The 13,433-nt window shown below is 39.9% G+C and overlaps 1 protein-coding gene across 15 annotated transcripts in view; it reads left to right on the top strand.

The window, feature by feature from the left end:
* Nucleotides 1-375: 375 nt before the first annotated feature.
* The window catches only part of FMR1 (FMRP translational regulator 1), a 39,440-nt gene continuing 26,382 nt past the window's right edge, over nt 376-13,433 (top strand). For 4 of the 15 annotated variants that reach the window (XM_011224321.3, XM_011224324.3, XM_011224326.3 and 1 more), the window contains exons 1-2: nt 379-675; nt 10,924-10,976. In XM_011224321.3, the coding sequence (XP_011222623.1) occupies nt 625-675; nt 10,924-10,976 (104 nt within the window). In that variant the 5' untranslated portion in view covers nt 379-624. Of the gene's footprint in view, nt 676-10,923; nt 10,977-13,433 lie in introns of all 15 variants that reach the window. The other 11 variants (XM_002918733.4, XM_011224323.3, XM_011224322.3 and 8 more) reach the window with 5 other exon arrangements.

Consider the following 13,433-nt stretch of genomic DNA (forward strand, 5'->3'; position numbering starts at 1 on the left):
TTAAAAAAAACAAACCCTCCAACCCAATCCAGCCCAGATTCGGATAAGTGAATATACTTGACTGCTACAGGAGGACCTTTCCCACGCCTGTACTTGACCTTCTACAGGAATAGGCGTTCTGGCCCTCGCCAGGCGACGCGAAGCCGCGCGACCTCGGCCAGCGGTGCGACCTGTCACCGCCCTTCCCGCCTTCCCGCCCTCCCCCGAGCCCGCGCACGCCGAGCCCGCGCGCCTTACGTTGGGCCCGGCCCCCAGCTGGTTTCCCAGTAGCACGCATGCGCGCGCTCCTGGGCCCGCGGGGAGAGAGAGGGCGGGGCCGAGGGGCCAAGCCCGCGGGGGGAGGGGCGGTGTCGGTCACGTGACGCGGTTTCACTGTTTACACGCGGAGCGGCCGGAGCGTTCGCCCTCAGTCAGGCGCTCGGCTCCGTTTCGGTTTCACTTCCGGTGAAGGGCCGCCTCCGAGCGGGCGGTGAGCCGACGGCGAGCGCGGGTGGCGGCGGTGACGGCGGCGCCGCTGCCGGGGGGCGTGAGGGAGCGCGGCGGCGGCGGCGGCGGCTGGGCCTCTTGCGCCTGCAGCCCACCTCTCGGGGGCGGGCTCCCGGCGCGAGCTGGGCTTTCGAGAAGATGGAGGAGCTGGTGGTGGAAGTGCGAGGCTCCAATGGCGCTTTCTACAAGGTACTTGGCTCCAGGGCAGGCCCCATCTTCCCCCTTCTTTCCCTCCCTTTTCTTCTCGGCCTCGGCGGGAGCCAGGCCTGGGGCCCTCTTCCCGAGCGCCGCGCCCGGGGTCCAGGGTGCGCTCGTTGGGATGTTGTTTGGGAGAGAAGGACCGGACTTGGGGCCTGTAGGAAGCCCCTCGAGCCCCACTGCCTCTCCTATGAGAGGCCCCAGCGCCTATCGGAATGAGAGCGGGCAAGGAGAAGAAGGTGTCCTCTCGGGAGCCGAGGGAGACCTGGGGATGGACAGGGGTTGGCGGCAGGTACAAGATCCTGGCGGGAAGGGCCGGTATCCCCGCTAAGTGACGGCGACGGCTTATTTCCCTTTACTAAATATCCTCTCCCAGTGGGATCCGGGCCTGACGTGTGGGTAGTTGCTGAGTAGCGGGGGGCGCTTCCGTCGAGCCGCCTCCTGCCTTGTAAAGAGGGTTTGAGATCTCCTTTGGCTTCTCTTTTCCGGTCCAGCATTGGGACTTCGGAGAGCTCCACTGTCTGGGCAAGGGGTGTGGAGAAAGAGTAGTAAGACGCTGTAGTCAGTTCCGAATCACAATGGCAACTGATTTTTAGTGGCCTCTCTTTGTGAATTTCAGAAGAGATTTTAGATCCAAAAGTTTCAGGAAGACCCTGACATAACCGAGTAATGCATTAAAGAAGTTCGTAACCTTAAATATCCGCGGTCCCCCTCCCTTGTTATAAAAGCGGCCAAATTCAGGAATACAGATGCTTAGGCATCTAAAAACATTATAGCAACTCTTCTAGTTAAGGAAAACATTTTTAACCCTCCAAAGGCCTGAATATATGCCATGAAACTTCAAGAAATTAACTGAAAGTACATTATTACTAGAGAATTTTAAATCGTGAGTGGAAATAATTCTTTTGTGCCCCAGGTACTTGACTGTCTTCTCTGTGTAATGTTGTGGTGGACAGTATTGAGGTTTTAAATAGACTTGCAGAGTATTACGGTGGATTTTTCTTTTTTAAATTACACCGTTGCAGATCAACTAATAGCTTAGATTTTCAAAAGGAGGATTAAAAATATTTTAATGTATCGGTTGTGCGTCTGTTGGTACATACTTACTGTACTAGTAATCTGTAAATTCTCGTTTTCTCTTGAATGTTCCTTTATAACTTCTGTAGGTAATATCCCACCTTAGAGTATTTGGGCAATAGAAGGTAAACATGGAAATTAGCTATTGTCGTTGTCCAACACAATTCTTAAATTTATTATAGCATAACTTCAGCGTTTCAAACGAGACTCATTTGGCAAAGGGAAATTTAACAATTGACTTCTTGTGTGTGTTTACCAGTTCTATGGAGATATTTGGAGGTCAGCATATTTCATAAGTGTGTAAAGTATATAAACTGTTTCATACTTTTAGCCAAAAGAAAAACCCTATAGCTGTAAAAGGAAAAAAACCCAGCATTTATGTTCTTAACATTCTCACCAATATAAAATTATTTCAGTTGATTCTGCGGGCAAAATTTTGATTGCATTTATTTCAGTGACCCATAATAATTCCTGCTAGTTAGTGTAGAATCATTCTGGCTCCTAGATTGGCAGTTTTGCTTACTAGATTTGTGGTGCTAACTGTAGTAAATATAAGCAGTGGTTAATGATTGAGCAGTATTCTAATTTGTGATATTTGCTTAGATTGGACACCACTCTTAATGCCTTTCAGTGGAGTTTGCCTGCTATAAGAGGGCAAGTAGCACATCATGGTCTTGAAGGATGTATTGTTCTCTTCCAGCAACCTATGATTTGCTCTGGTGATTTTGCTTGCAAACTGATTGGAATATAATAAGAAGTGCCCTCTATTTTTGCTATTAATCCCCCATTTTAGTTGGGTTTTTTCAAATACGAATTTGCTTAATTTGAAGATGAATAAAAAGAGTGGATTGTCCCTTAGTTCCTTGAGGAGAAATGTCAAACTTGATCAAGTATGTGTGGAGAGGGGCGCCTGGGTGGCGCAGTCCTTAAGTGTCTGCCTTTGGCTCAGGGCGTGTTCCCGGCGTTCTGGGATCGAGCCCCACATCAGGCTCCTCTGCTAGGAGCCTGCTTCTTCCTCCCCCACTCCCTCTGCTTGTGTTCCCTCTCTCACTGTCTGTCTCTGTCAAATAAATAAATAAAATCTTTTTAAAAAATGTGTGGAGATATTGCTGTTACATTTACTTAATTAAAGTTTATTTTTAAGAAAACCTCAAATGGTCTGTATTGGTAGAAAAATAGTTTCTATAATGAAAAGGTTTAAGTGTTTATAGGACTCAGTATTGTGAGTTATAAAGTAAAGCAAAAAGTAAACTTGAGTTGCTTTTCCAGTGAGATGGGCAGAAAATATGGGAAATAGACCAATAAAAAATTACTAGTAGAAATGTTATATTTATGAAAAAAATAGGAACCCAGTTCATCAAATTGATAGAAAAGCCTTTAAAAAACTGAACAACTCAAATGACTTCAATATTAGTGAATTTGACTTTGATTTGCCTAACAGAACCACCATATTGCAAGGGATGATTCTCCATCTTCTGAGCACATAGTCCAAGTTTACAGTATAAACTGGATAGAGTATAGCTGGGCATATTTGGATTCTTTCTCTGCAAAATATCTAAAGTTCAGGATTTAGAATTAACAGAACCATGAAACCTAAACCTAAGATTGGACAGCTCAGGGGCGCCTGGGTGGCACAGCGGTTAAGCGTCTGCCTTCGGCTCAGGGTGTGATCCCGGCGTTCTGGGATCGAGCCCCACATCAGGCTCTTCTGCTATGAGCCTGCTTCTTCCTCTCCCACTCCCCCTGCTTGTGTTCCCTCTCTTGCTGGCTATCTCTATCTCTGTCGAATAAATAAATAAAATCTTTAAAAAAAAAAAAGATTGGACAGCTCATTTTTATTTTTCCCTCTGGTGTTTATTCTTAAAAACTTGAAAGTTAGATTTAGTAGTTGTCAGAGCCACTACTCTCATGCTTAGGTATTTCTTTGACTTAGAAAAAGATAGTCTTGTGTACAACTTAGAGTCTTATGTTATTTAAGACATGAAGACACTTGGATAAACAACAAAATCTTTACAAAACATTTCCTAAATGCATAATGTTGAAATAAGTTCTTTCTTCTAGGGACATCTGCCTAAAATAGTATAGTGTTTTGGGTTTTGGGGTGTTTTTTTTGGTGTTGGGGGTTTCTTCTTTGGGGGGGGACTGAGTTTTAGTATGTTGAGAATGGACATGAATTTAACTCCATTTTAAGTATAGAATATGTGTCATTCTGATATGAATGTACTAGCATATCCTGATCCTAGGTTTTGGTACCAGTATGAAAATTACTAAAGATGGGTAAATCCTGTGTTGGAAACATAAGATATAACACCTTTTTATTTTCTGAAAATGTAGTGGCTGATATCCGATTCATTATTGTAATATGGTGTGAATATGCTAAATTATATTCTTATTTTTAGATTTTCGTGTAATATATCTTATGTTTTTAAGTTTGGTATCTGAGGACAGACTTTAACATGGTGAGTAATATTATGGAACTAGCAGTTAGCTATGATAAAATGTACAATCAGGAAGAAATGTTTTTAAGGAAGACGTTGGTGGCCTAGCATGTCATGTTAGCTACATAGCCTTCTAGAAATCAGTGTTTTACCACACATAAACTTGCATAAGGTGTTACTCATGTTTTCTTTGAAGTCTCTAGATCTAACTTTGCATACGTGTGTTATTATGTACTTCAAGGAAGTGAGTTATTCAGGTCAACCACATTTTTTTTCTTCCCCAAGTCTAACTTTTTAATGTTTGGTGTCTGTGGAAGCATCATTTTCCCCCTTTGAACTGTGCATTTTCCAACTTCATGTTCACGCATTCTGAAAACCTCCAAATTATTTATTTAACACAAAATTTAGTGGTATAATAATTTACATCTGTAAATAATTTACTTAATCCTCTACCACAATCCTGAGGTACTGTTGTTATTCCCATTTTATAGATGAGGATGAAGATGTACAAAGAGATTGGGTAAGTGGCTTACTACTAAGCATTAGAGCTAGGAAGGGTCCTCAGATCTGGAATTTGAGATCAGATAGTCTGACTTCCTGAAATGATGAAAGTTAGCTTGAAGAAATGAACTGGATTTGATTTCCTGCCCATTTTTTTATTTCCTTGTAACCTTCGATTTTATTTTGTTACTCTAACACCTCCTTAGCATTCTTTAAGTAAGTTGCAAAGTGATGTTACCACTTTTTTACTGTTGATACAAAGATGTCATGACCTACTCAGTGTATGTATCAACTTCCTTTTTACTAACTCTTGCAACTTGTTATTATTACATTGTAATTCTTCATATGAATGCCCACTAAGGAAAGAGAAAGTTGAAAATCTCTGACCTTGCTATGAAATTTGCTTTTGTTACATTGGAAGCACATTAAGAACTGAAGTATTAAAAAGTTAGACTACATACACACAGGAAAGTTCATACTATTCTCTCTTTACCTGTGTATTGTCTTTGGGTCAGGATGAATAAAAAAGAATGCATTTTTTTTTCTCAGAATTTGTGGTAAGTGCCCAAGTCAAGTATTCCTGGACCTGTGCTGTGGTTGGAAGGATTGTTGATGAGGTTAATTGTACTTTTCCCTTTACATTGTTCATCCCTTTATGTTGTTAGTGCCCACATACAAGGGTGACAAAGCGGTAACTCACTTTATCTGTGAAGCCTTAGATTTGTATTTTACACCCTATCCTCCGGTCCTATGTGCTTTCGTTAGGAGGGACATTTTGTGGTGCTCTACATTTTCTCTAAGGAGAGTTATTGCGCTACATGTGTTGTCTTCAGTGATAATGTGGTAGTTGTTTTCAGTGGTGGTCAGGGCCTCACACTGAAATTTTGTCTATACAATAAGTACTCTTGTGACCAGTGATTCATTTGTGAGTTTACTAAGCTAAGGGGTGTGAAATTGAGGGTGAGGGGGCGTTCACCCAGATAAGGATGGACTTCTTAGTTTCATCAATCCTCGTAATGTTTGAATTGGATAACTCTAGTCTTCACACACTTTGGTAAGTATGATTCTGTGACTGCCTCTTTGATCTGTTTGCCAGTAAGTTGAGGATTCCATAATGACTTTTTGATTTCTTGTTTATTCCCCCGATGAGGAGCCCGTATTTGTCCTTCACACTGCACTTTAGCACCTTTCTCAAACCCCAAAGGTTTTCAGCACTTTTTTTTCTTCTCAGAATCTAAATAACCTTTCAGTATTTAGTATCCTTGAGGAAACAGCCTCTTCTTTTTGTATCCCAATTTTTAAATTTTTTTTAGTGTGCTTTTGTTAAGATGTAACTTTCTCAACTGCAAGTGTTTATGGTTCTGCATCTTTTATAAAATACGCCCCTCTCTGCTTTGCCTCTCATTTGTTTAGTGCCAATTATGTGTCAGGCGGGCATTGTAGTAGGCAACAGACATGTATGATTTCATTACAACACCCTTAGAAGGCAGTCCCCCCGTATCCATTTGTTCCTTGCATTTGAGGAGTCTGAGGCACAGAGATCACTTGGAGAGTCAAGCCTTACAGCTTATAGAACCAAAATTTTGAGCCTACGTCTCATTCACAGAAAACTCTTAACTACGAAGTTTTCTGACTCCTGTAAGATCCCTAGCTCTCATTCAGTATGCTGCAGCTCCCTTTGTGCCTTCTGTTGTTCAATCTGCCTTCTTTGGTAACCTCTCAGGAATCTCCTGAACATCTTCTCCCCAAATACCAACTTTGCTTGGTGTAGATAGGTAGGGATCACAACAAAATGTAGTTTTCCAGGTTGGTGGCAGGGGAGGTAGTAGTGCTCTGGGGTTTTCCAGGGCACAAGGGTAAGAGTGTTGGGGTAAGGGAGGGGTGGCCAAAACATCGGTTCCTTGGAGAAAATATGATGAGCAGCAGGAAGATGGGACCCTTGTTGGAAGTGAATGACAGTTTAGTAAAAAGGACTTAGAAATCAAAAGAGGTGTTTGTCCTTGGTGTAAACGCAGGCCAGATGCAAACAATAGTTTTATTTAGTGTGTTACAGCAGCAAACAGAAGATATTACTTACCTTCTGTATTTACTTAATATGCAAACAATGACTAAAAATGACTGATTTTGGAACAGTGGTGCGAACATCCACATACAGATAAGCCTTGTTAACTTGAAGGCCATGGGCTAGTAGGCTGTGATGATTATTCAAACCATTTCTGACACTCTATATCCGGAATTGCCTTGGAAGCCTTTGAAAGCTTTTGTTGTTAATAGTCACAACAGTTGCAGACCTTCCTCCTTTGAGGGAATGTTTGATTTTAGGAACTAGGCAAATGTGGTGAGTGAGTATGATTAAACTGTGCAATAACTTTGTGGCAAAGAGAGAAAAATAAGAATACAGCAGTAAAGTAATGAGACTGACTTTTGGAATGCTTCTAAGGTGGGTTTGAAAACAGTCCCCAACATTTGTAAATGCTTTATTTATTTTTATTTATTTTTTTTTTAGAGAGGGAGGGGGCAGGGGTGGGGCAAGAATCCTAAGCAGGCTCTATACCCAGCACAGAGCCCGAGGCAGGGCTCGATCTCACAACCCTGAGATCATGATCTGAGCTGGACGCTTAACCGACTGAGCCACCCAGGTGACCCTGTAAATCTGTTCCATCCAATGGAATTTTCTGCAGTGTTGAAAATGGTCTCTACCCGTGCTGTTCACTACAGTGGACACTAAGCCATGTGTGGCAATTGAGCACTTGGAATGTGGCGAGTGTAACTGGGAGACTGATTTGTAATTTTATTTAATTGTAATTAATTTAAATATAAATAATCACATATGGCCAGTGGCTGCTATGGTAGACAGAATAGTTTTTTTTTAATTTTTTTTAAAGATTTTATTTATTTATTTATTTATTTATTTGACAGAAATAGAGACAGCCAGCGAGAGAGGGAACACAAGCAGGGGNTAAATTTTTTTTAAAGATTTTATTTATTTATTTATTTATTTATTTATTTGACAGAAATAGAGACAGCCAGCGAGAGAGGGAACACAAGCAGGGGGAGTGGGAGAGGAAGAAGCAGGCTCATAGCAGAGGAGCCTGATGTGGGGCTCGATCCCATAATGCCGGGATCACGCCCTGAGCCGAAGGCAGAGGCTTAACCACTGTGCCACCCAGGCGCCCCAGACAGAATAGTTTTAGACAAGGGTAATAGGATTGGAAAGATGCCTGTTTAAGTGAGAACAGTTCCTCACTCAGCTACAACAAGGTTCTCTTAACTGACTAAAGGACTTAACATTTTCAGCATAATATACTGTAAGGAACTAATGTTAATTACTGCCAATACATACAAACGTGAAACTTCAGACAAGAATGAAAACAGAAGCAGTGGCCCCTTCTTGGTAAGTAAGGGATCACCTCCTAATAGGAGTCTTGATTTTCATCCTTGGTGGACTCCCTTTCCCCAAAAGCAGATTGTTAATTTGGTATTAGCTATCAGGTAAAGAGAAGGGAGAAATGGGGTGGGGGAGTCCCGTTGGTCCCATTCTTCAAAATTTGGGGGGCTTACTTTATAGAATTAAGAGTAACCAATTCCTTTAACTTTAACTCAAAATCGAGCCTTTCTGTTGGTGAAGTAATAGGCAGACAACCCCTTAGAGTACTCGGGGCATGCACCATTAATGAAATCTAGTATATTTTAAAACATCATGGTTGGTATTAAACTAGAGTTTTCAAAAGCTGCTGTAGATACTACTCATGATTTAAATATAGCTGAGGAAAAATAAGCAAGGAAAAGCGATGGGAAGAAAATATGAATTCCCCTCCAAACTAGCATCTATAGACATGCTTAACTTAGAAATAATAATTTAGCCATGCTGGGTATAGCAGAATACTTGGCTTCCATTATAGTCCACCTTGATCTTTTTTTTTTTTTTTAAGATTTTATTTATTTGACTGAGGGAGGGAACGCAAGCAGGGAGAGTGGGAGAAGGAGAAGCAGGCTCCCCACTGAGCAAGGAGCCCGATGTGGGGCTCCATCCCAGGACCCTGGGATCATGACCTGAGCCGAAGGTAGACCCTTAACCACTGAGCCACCCAGGCGCCCCATCCGCCTTGATCTTATGAGGAAGCTTTTTTTTAGCATAACTTTGCTTTCATTCTTTTAAGCATAATTTTAGAAGATTGGTGTGTCTGTTTATGTAGTTTCCATATAAATGTTTTCCAGGGCCCTGCCTCACCTGATTATTTTTCTTAAGAGCAGCTAATTAATACTTGACTGATAAGTTTTAATTTTATATTTGAAGAAGTTTAAGGTTTTTTTTTTTTTAAAATCACTTCAAGCCTTTGAAGATGTTTACCAAGACATTTGCATTGGATCACTGGTTTGTTTATAGTTCTAGCTCTGACATTTTGGTCTCATGCATTTTCAGGTGGTTTTTGTATATGGTCTGAGACAAGGGTCAAAAATTTATTCTTCTGCACGTGGATATGCAGTCGGCCAGGTGGCACCGTTTGTTAAAAACACTACTACTTTTTTTCCCCATTGAATTGTGTTGGCTTCTTGGTTCACAAAGGATTTATTTCTACCATACCCTAAGCTGTTTCTCCAGGTCAGAGCCTTTGTTCCTTCCCCCCCACCCCCACCCCTTAGGCCTCGCAGGCCTCCTCTATCCTCCGCTCCTTTTTGTGTAGCTAAGTCTTCCCCAGCTTTCAAAGTTTGATAAGGAAACTCACCTTCTTCACTTTGTCTTCCCTGATGAACGTACCACCCTCCCCCCCAACTCACACACAGTCTTTCCTCTGAGGGTAGGATAGGAACCCCTTAGGCAATGGTCCATTTAATAACTACTCATTGAGTTCGTAGGCACTCTGAAGTCCAACAGTAAATAAAATAAGACCTTAGGAAACTTAGTGGGGAAATGAGAAATAATAATATAGTGGGGTAAGTTTATAGTAGGGATAAGCACAGGATATGCTATAAGAATGCAGAGAACAGACTTTAACCTAGTCTGGGTTTTCCCATCGGTGGTGACATCTGAACTGAAACCTAAAAAAACTAATAGGAGGTAGCTAGATGAAAAGAGGGGAAAGACAATGGGAAAGAAGGAATACCATTTAAGGGAGAGAGGCCCAAGTAGCTTAGCACTGCTGGATCACAGCCTCCAGGGATGTGAAAGATGAAGTTTGGAGAGGTGAGGGGTGGGGCCAGGTCTTGAAGGGCCCTTTACAGCCCGAATGGCCGTAATCCCACAGGAAGGGAGAAATCAAGGAAGGAGAGAAATGTGTACAGAACAAATTTGAGTAAGAAGCTTAAATCTCTCAAGCCATTTTAAAATGTATTAAGATATAAAGCCTCTTGGGTTTCTTTGTTTTATCTTACTCCTCTGATTGTGAAAACAAAAACAAAACCGGCTTTCCTGCACCTATTAAAAACTTAATTTTATAGAATTATGGACAGCATGCTGCTTAAAGAATTCTTGATAATTAGTTAGCTATTACTTTAGTTATGTCATTTTATAGAATTATGGATGGCATGCTGATTAAAGAATTCTCGATAATTAGTTGGCTATTACTTTTGTTATGTCTTTCTGCAGATTACTAGCAATTGCGTCATCAGATTTCGAAGATTTAAATCTCTACTCTGTATTACTGGTTTTTTCTGCAGGTGCCTATGAGTGAGAATTTAATTAAACTCTGCTAATTGGACATTTTAGTGGTATTAGCAGCGTATTGTTGGTAGGGAGAATTTAGTGTGCTTGTGTCTACCTAGATTTGAGATTATATTTAGTCATTTACTGTGGTATTCTCCTAAAATTTTATTAAGGAGAAGAAGAAAACTTACAACAAATCTGTATTGGCTGGCATGTGGTACATGGAACAGATTTCTTTGTTTTCAATAATTCTAGCCTAAAGTGCACCTCCAGGTTTGTACTCAACACCTGCATTGTAATTTTCAATTACTTAGCGCTCTCACTCTCTCATTAGATGCTGAACTCTGGAGCATTTTTTTTCATGTTATGTTTTAACTAATCCGTATCCCTAGGGCCTTGCACATAGTAGGTGGCCAAATATAGATGTGATCTATGAATGAGTTATCTGCACAAACTGACAAACTTTCATTTGAAGCTCCATTTTTTTCTTAAACAGAAAATGTTTGGTATCTCTATAAAATTTATTAAAAACATGATTTTTAAGCTTAGAAGTTAATTTAAATGGTGTTTTTCTTCCAGGCATTTGTAAAGGATGTTCATGAAGATTCAATAACAGTTGCATTTGAAAACAAGTAAGTGTCTTGATATAATTTTAATGTTCAGGTTCTATACTATTTTATACTAATTATTCTTTTTACTCCTCGTTTAGAAAAATTCAAGTCTCGTTTGAGTGTTTTTCAGGAATGGATCTTCATGTTACTGCCCAGGAAGTTCTTGAACAACCAATGGAATGACTGTTCCCACTAATGACCTTAGAGATCCCTTTCATTTAACCTTGATCCCTACATCCCAGTACCCTTGAATGTAAAGAAAGAAACCAGAGTCTTCTGTATTAGTAACTGAGAGTTTAGATAGAAATGTTTGTATTGTTACAAGATGAAAATGAATGGATTCATGGGTATTGGTAAAATTAATGTGGGTTTTATAATGTTAAATCTAAAATTGATGGTTTTAGTCTAGTATATTTTATCAGGAATAATCATATTTACTTATTAGCTTATTTTACATCTGTTTCATGTATTTATAGTCAGTAATAGCAGTAATCTTTTCTGCTAGAAGAGTATATAGAAATACTTATGGCCTAGGAACGTTAGCTATACAAAGGCATCATTGGTATAGATGTTAGCATTTTGTCAGGAGAGACAAATCTCTTGACTAAATTTCCTGAATACTAATAAAGGCTGTTTTCAGAGCAGCCATTCAAGATTCTAAAGTACATATAAACTCCTTAAGCTAGAGTGTCGATGTTATGATCTTAGGATTATATTGAACTCTGAAGAATGATCAACAATTTTAACATTTTGGATTTTGGGTACCAAGAGTATTGATAGTATCCCCAAAGCAGGTTGCAAATCTATAGAGAAAAAAATAGCTTAGTAGTTGTTTAGGGCTGGGGAGGATGGGGAGTCATAACTAAGGGCATGGGATGAAAATGTTCTAAAATTGGTAATGGTTGCACATATCTGTTAATATACTTAAAACCATTGAATTGTACATACACAAGTGGATGGATTTATGGTATGTAAGTTATATCAGTAGATTTGTTAAAATATAGTATCTGACCCAGACATACTATAATTTGACTGTTAGCAGTTTCTTTTAGCTACCAAGAGAACAAAGTAGTAGTACTCTTGGATGCCTGCAACACATTTAGGGGACAGAAATGAAAGGATTTAGAACATCCAACCTTCTCAGTTCTATACTAACCTCAGTCCAGAATACAAGTACGAATAACAATAACTTTTTCTGAATGCATAGAGCCAGAAGTTCCAGAATTTGCCTCTGCTGGTTTGAGTATCCATGGATCTGCATCGTTTATACACTAGACAACAACATCACGCTTTTAACAGAAGGATCTTGAACTTGAAAGTGGTTTTTTTTTTTTGTAATTTACTCTTAATCCGCTTGCTCCCATCACTAGATAAACACTGTTTCCTATCAAGGAAGAGTTATCTTTATTTGCCACTCTTTTAATATCTCCTGTAGTCTTTAACGTGTTAAGCAAGCACTCATTTCCTCCATGCATTTAAGAATGTGTCTGGTTAATACACTGACTTATCAGATCAGTTCTCTTTTGTTTTGAGTCAGATTTCTACTATAAACTTAAAATTATTCTGCATTCGGACCTCCTAATTCTCTTCTGTTCTATATCTGTATAAAGTTTCTCTTCAAGATGTCATCCTGGGAATTTGAAACAAATGAACTGTTTTCCTTGTGTTCATGGAGTATGTTTGAGATTCAGCACTGGGTTTGAGCACATCACTAGGGTATGATAGGTCTCTACCAAAGTAGTCTCTGCCCTTCCTTGGGTGTTTCCTTTTTGTTTTTCTGTTAAAAAAAAAAAAACTAATGTTTTATAGAACTTCAGACTGTATTTACCCTTTCTTTCCTTTCAGTCATAAAGCAATTCCTAATACTATAACACCAGCTTATTTTAGGTGCTATGTTTTTACCTTCCATATTTCACATTTTTGAATAAAGAATTTGAATTTTTATCTCTGTACACTTAAAACTTAAAATAATTCTTCCTTTGGAACCCAGAAAATTATGTTATGTATTATTACATGTTTTTCCACTCACATTTAGCAATGAATTTGTAAAATGTTAAAAGTCATTAATTTTCAGTAAATATAAAAAGGATTTTCTGAAGTAAAGACACTGTTTTCTAAAGCTTCATAGTTTTCAAATGTGTATAATTCAGAGAATGGGTTCAGTCTAATATAGGCCTAATCAGATTTCCACAAATTCTGTCTTAATTACCTACCCTTCTACCTTATATATGGCTCTTCTTTAAAAAAAAAAAAAAATTAGGGGCTTCCAGGTGGCTCAGTTGGTTAAGCATCTGACTCTTGGTTTCAGCTCGGGTCATGACCTCGGGGTCCTGAGAACGAGCTTCGAGTCAGGCTCTGTGCTCAAGCGGGGAATCTGCTTGAGATTCTCTCACTCTCCCCCCCACCCCGTCCATCCCTCCTGCCCCCACCTCCACGTGCTTGCTCTCTTTCAAATAAATACAATCTTTTAAAAAATAT

The sequence above is a fragment of the Ailuropoda melanoleuca genome, chromosome X (genome assembly GCF_002007445.2).
Source record: "Ailuropoda melanoleuca isolate Jingjing chromosome X, ASM200744v2, whole genome shotgun sequence".
NCBI lineage: Eukaryota > Metazoa > Chordata > Mammalia > Carnivora > Ursidae > Ailuropoda > Ailuropoda melanoleuca.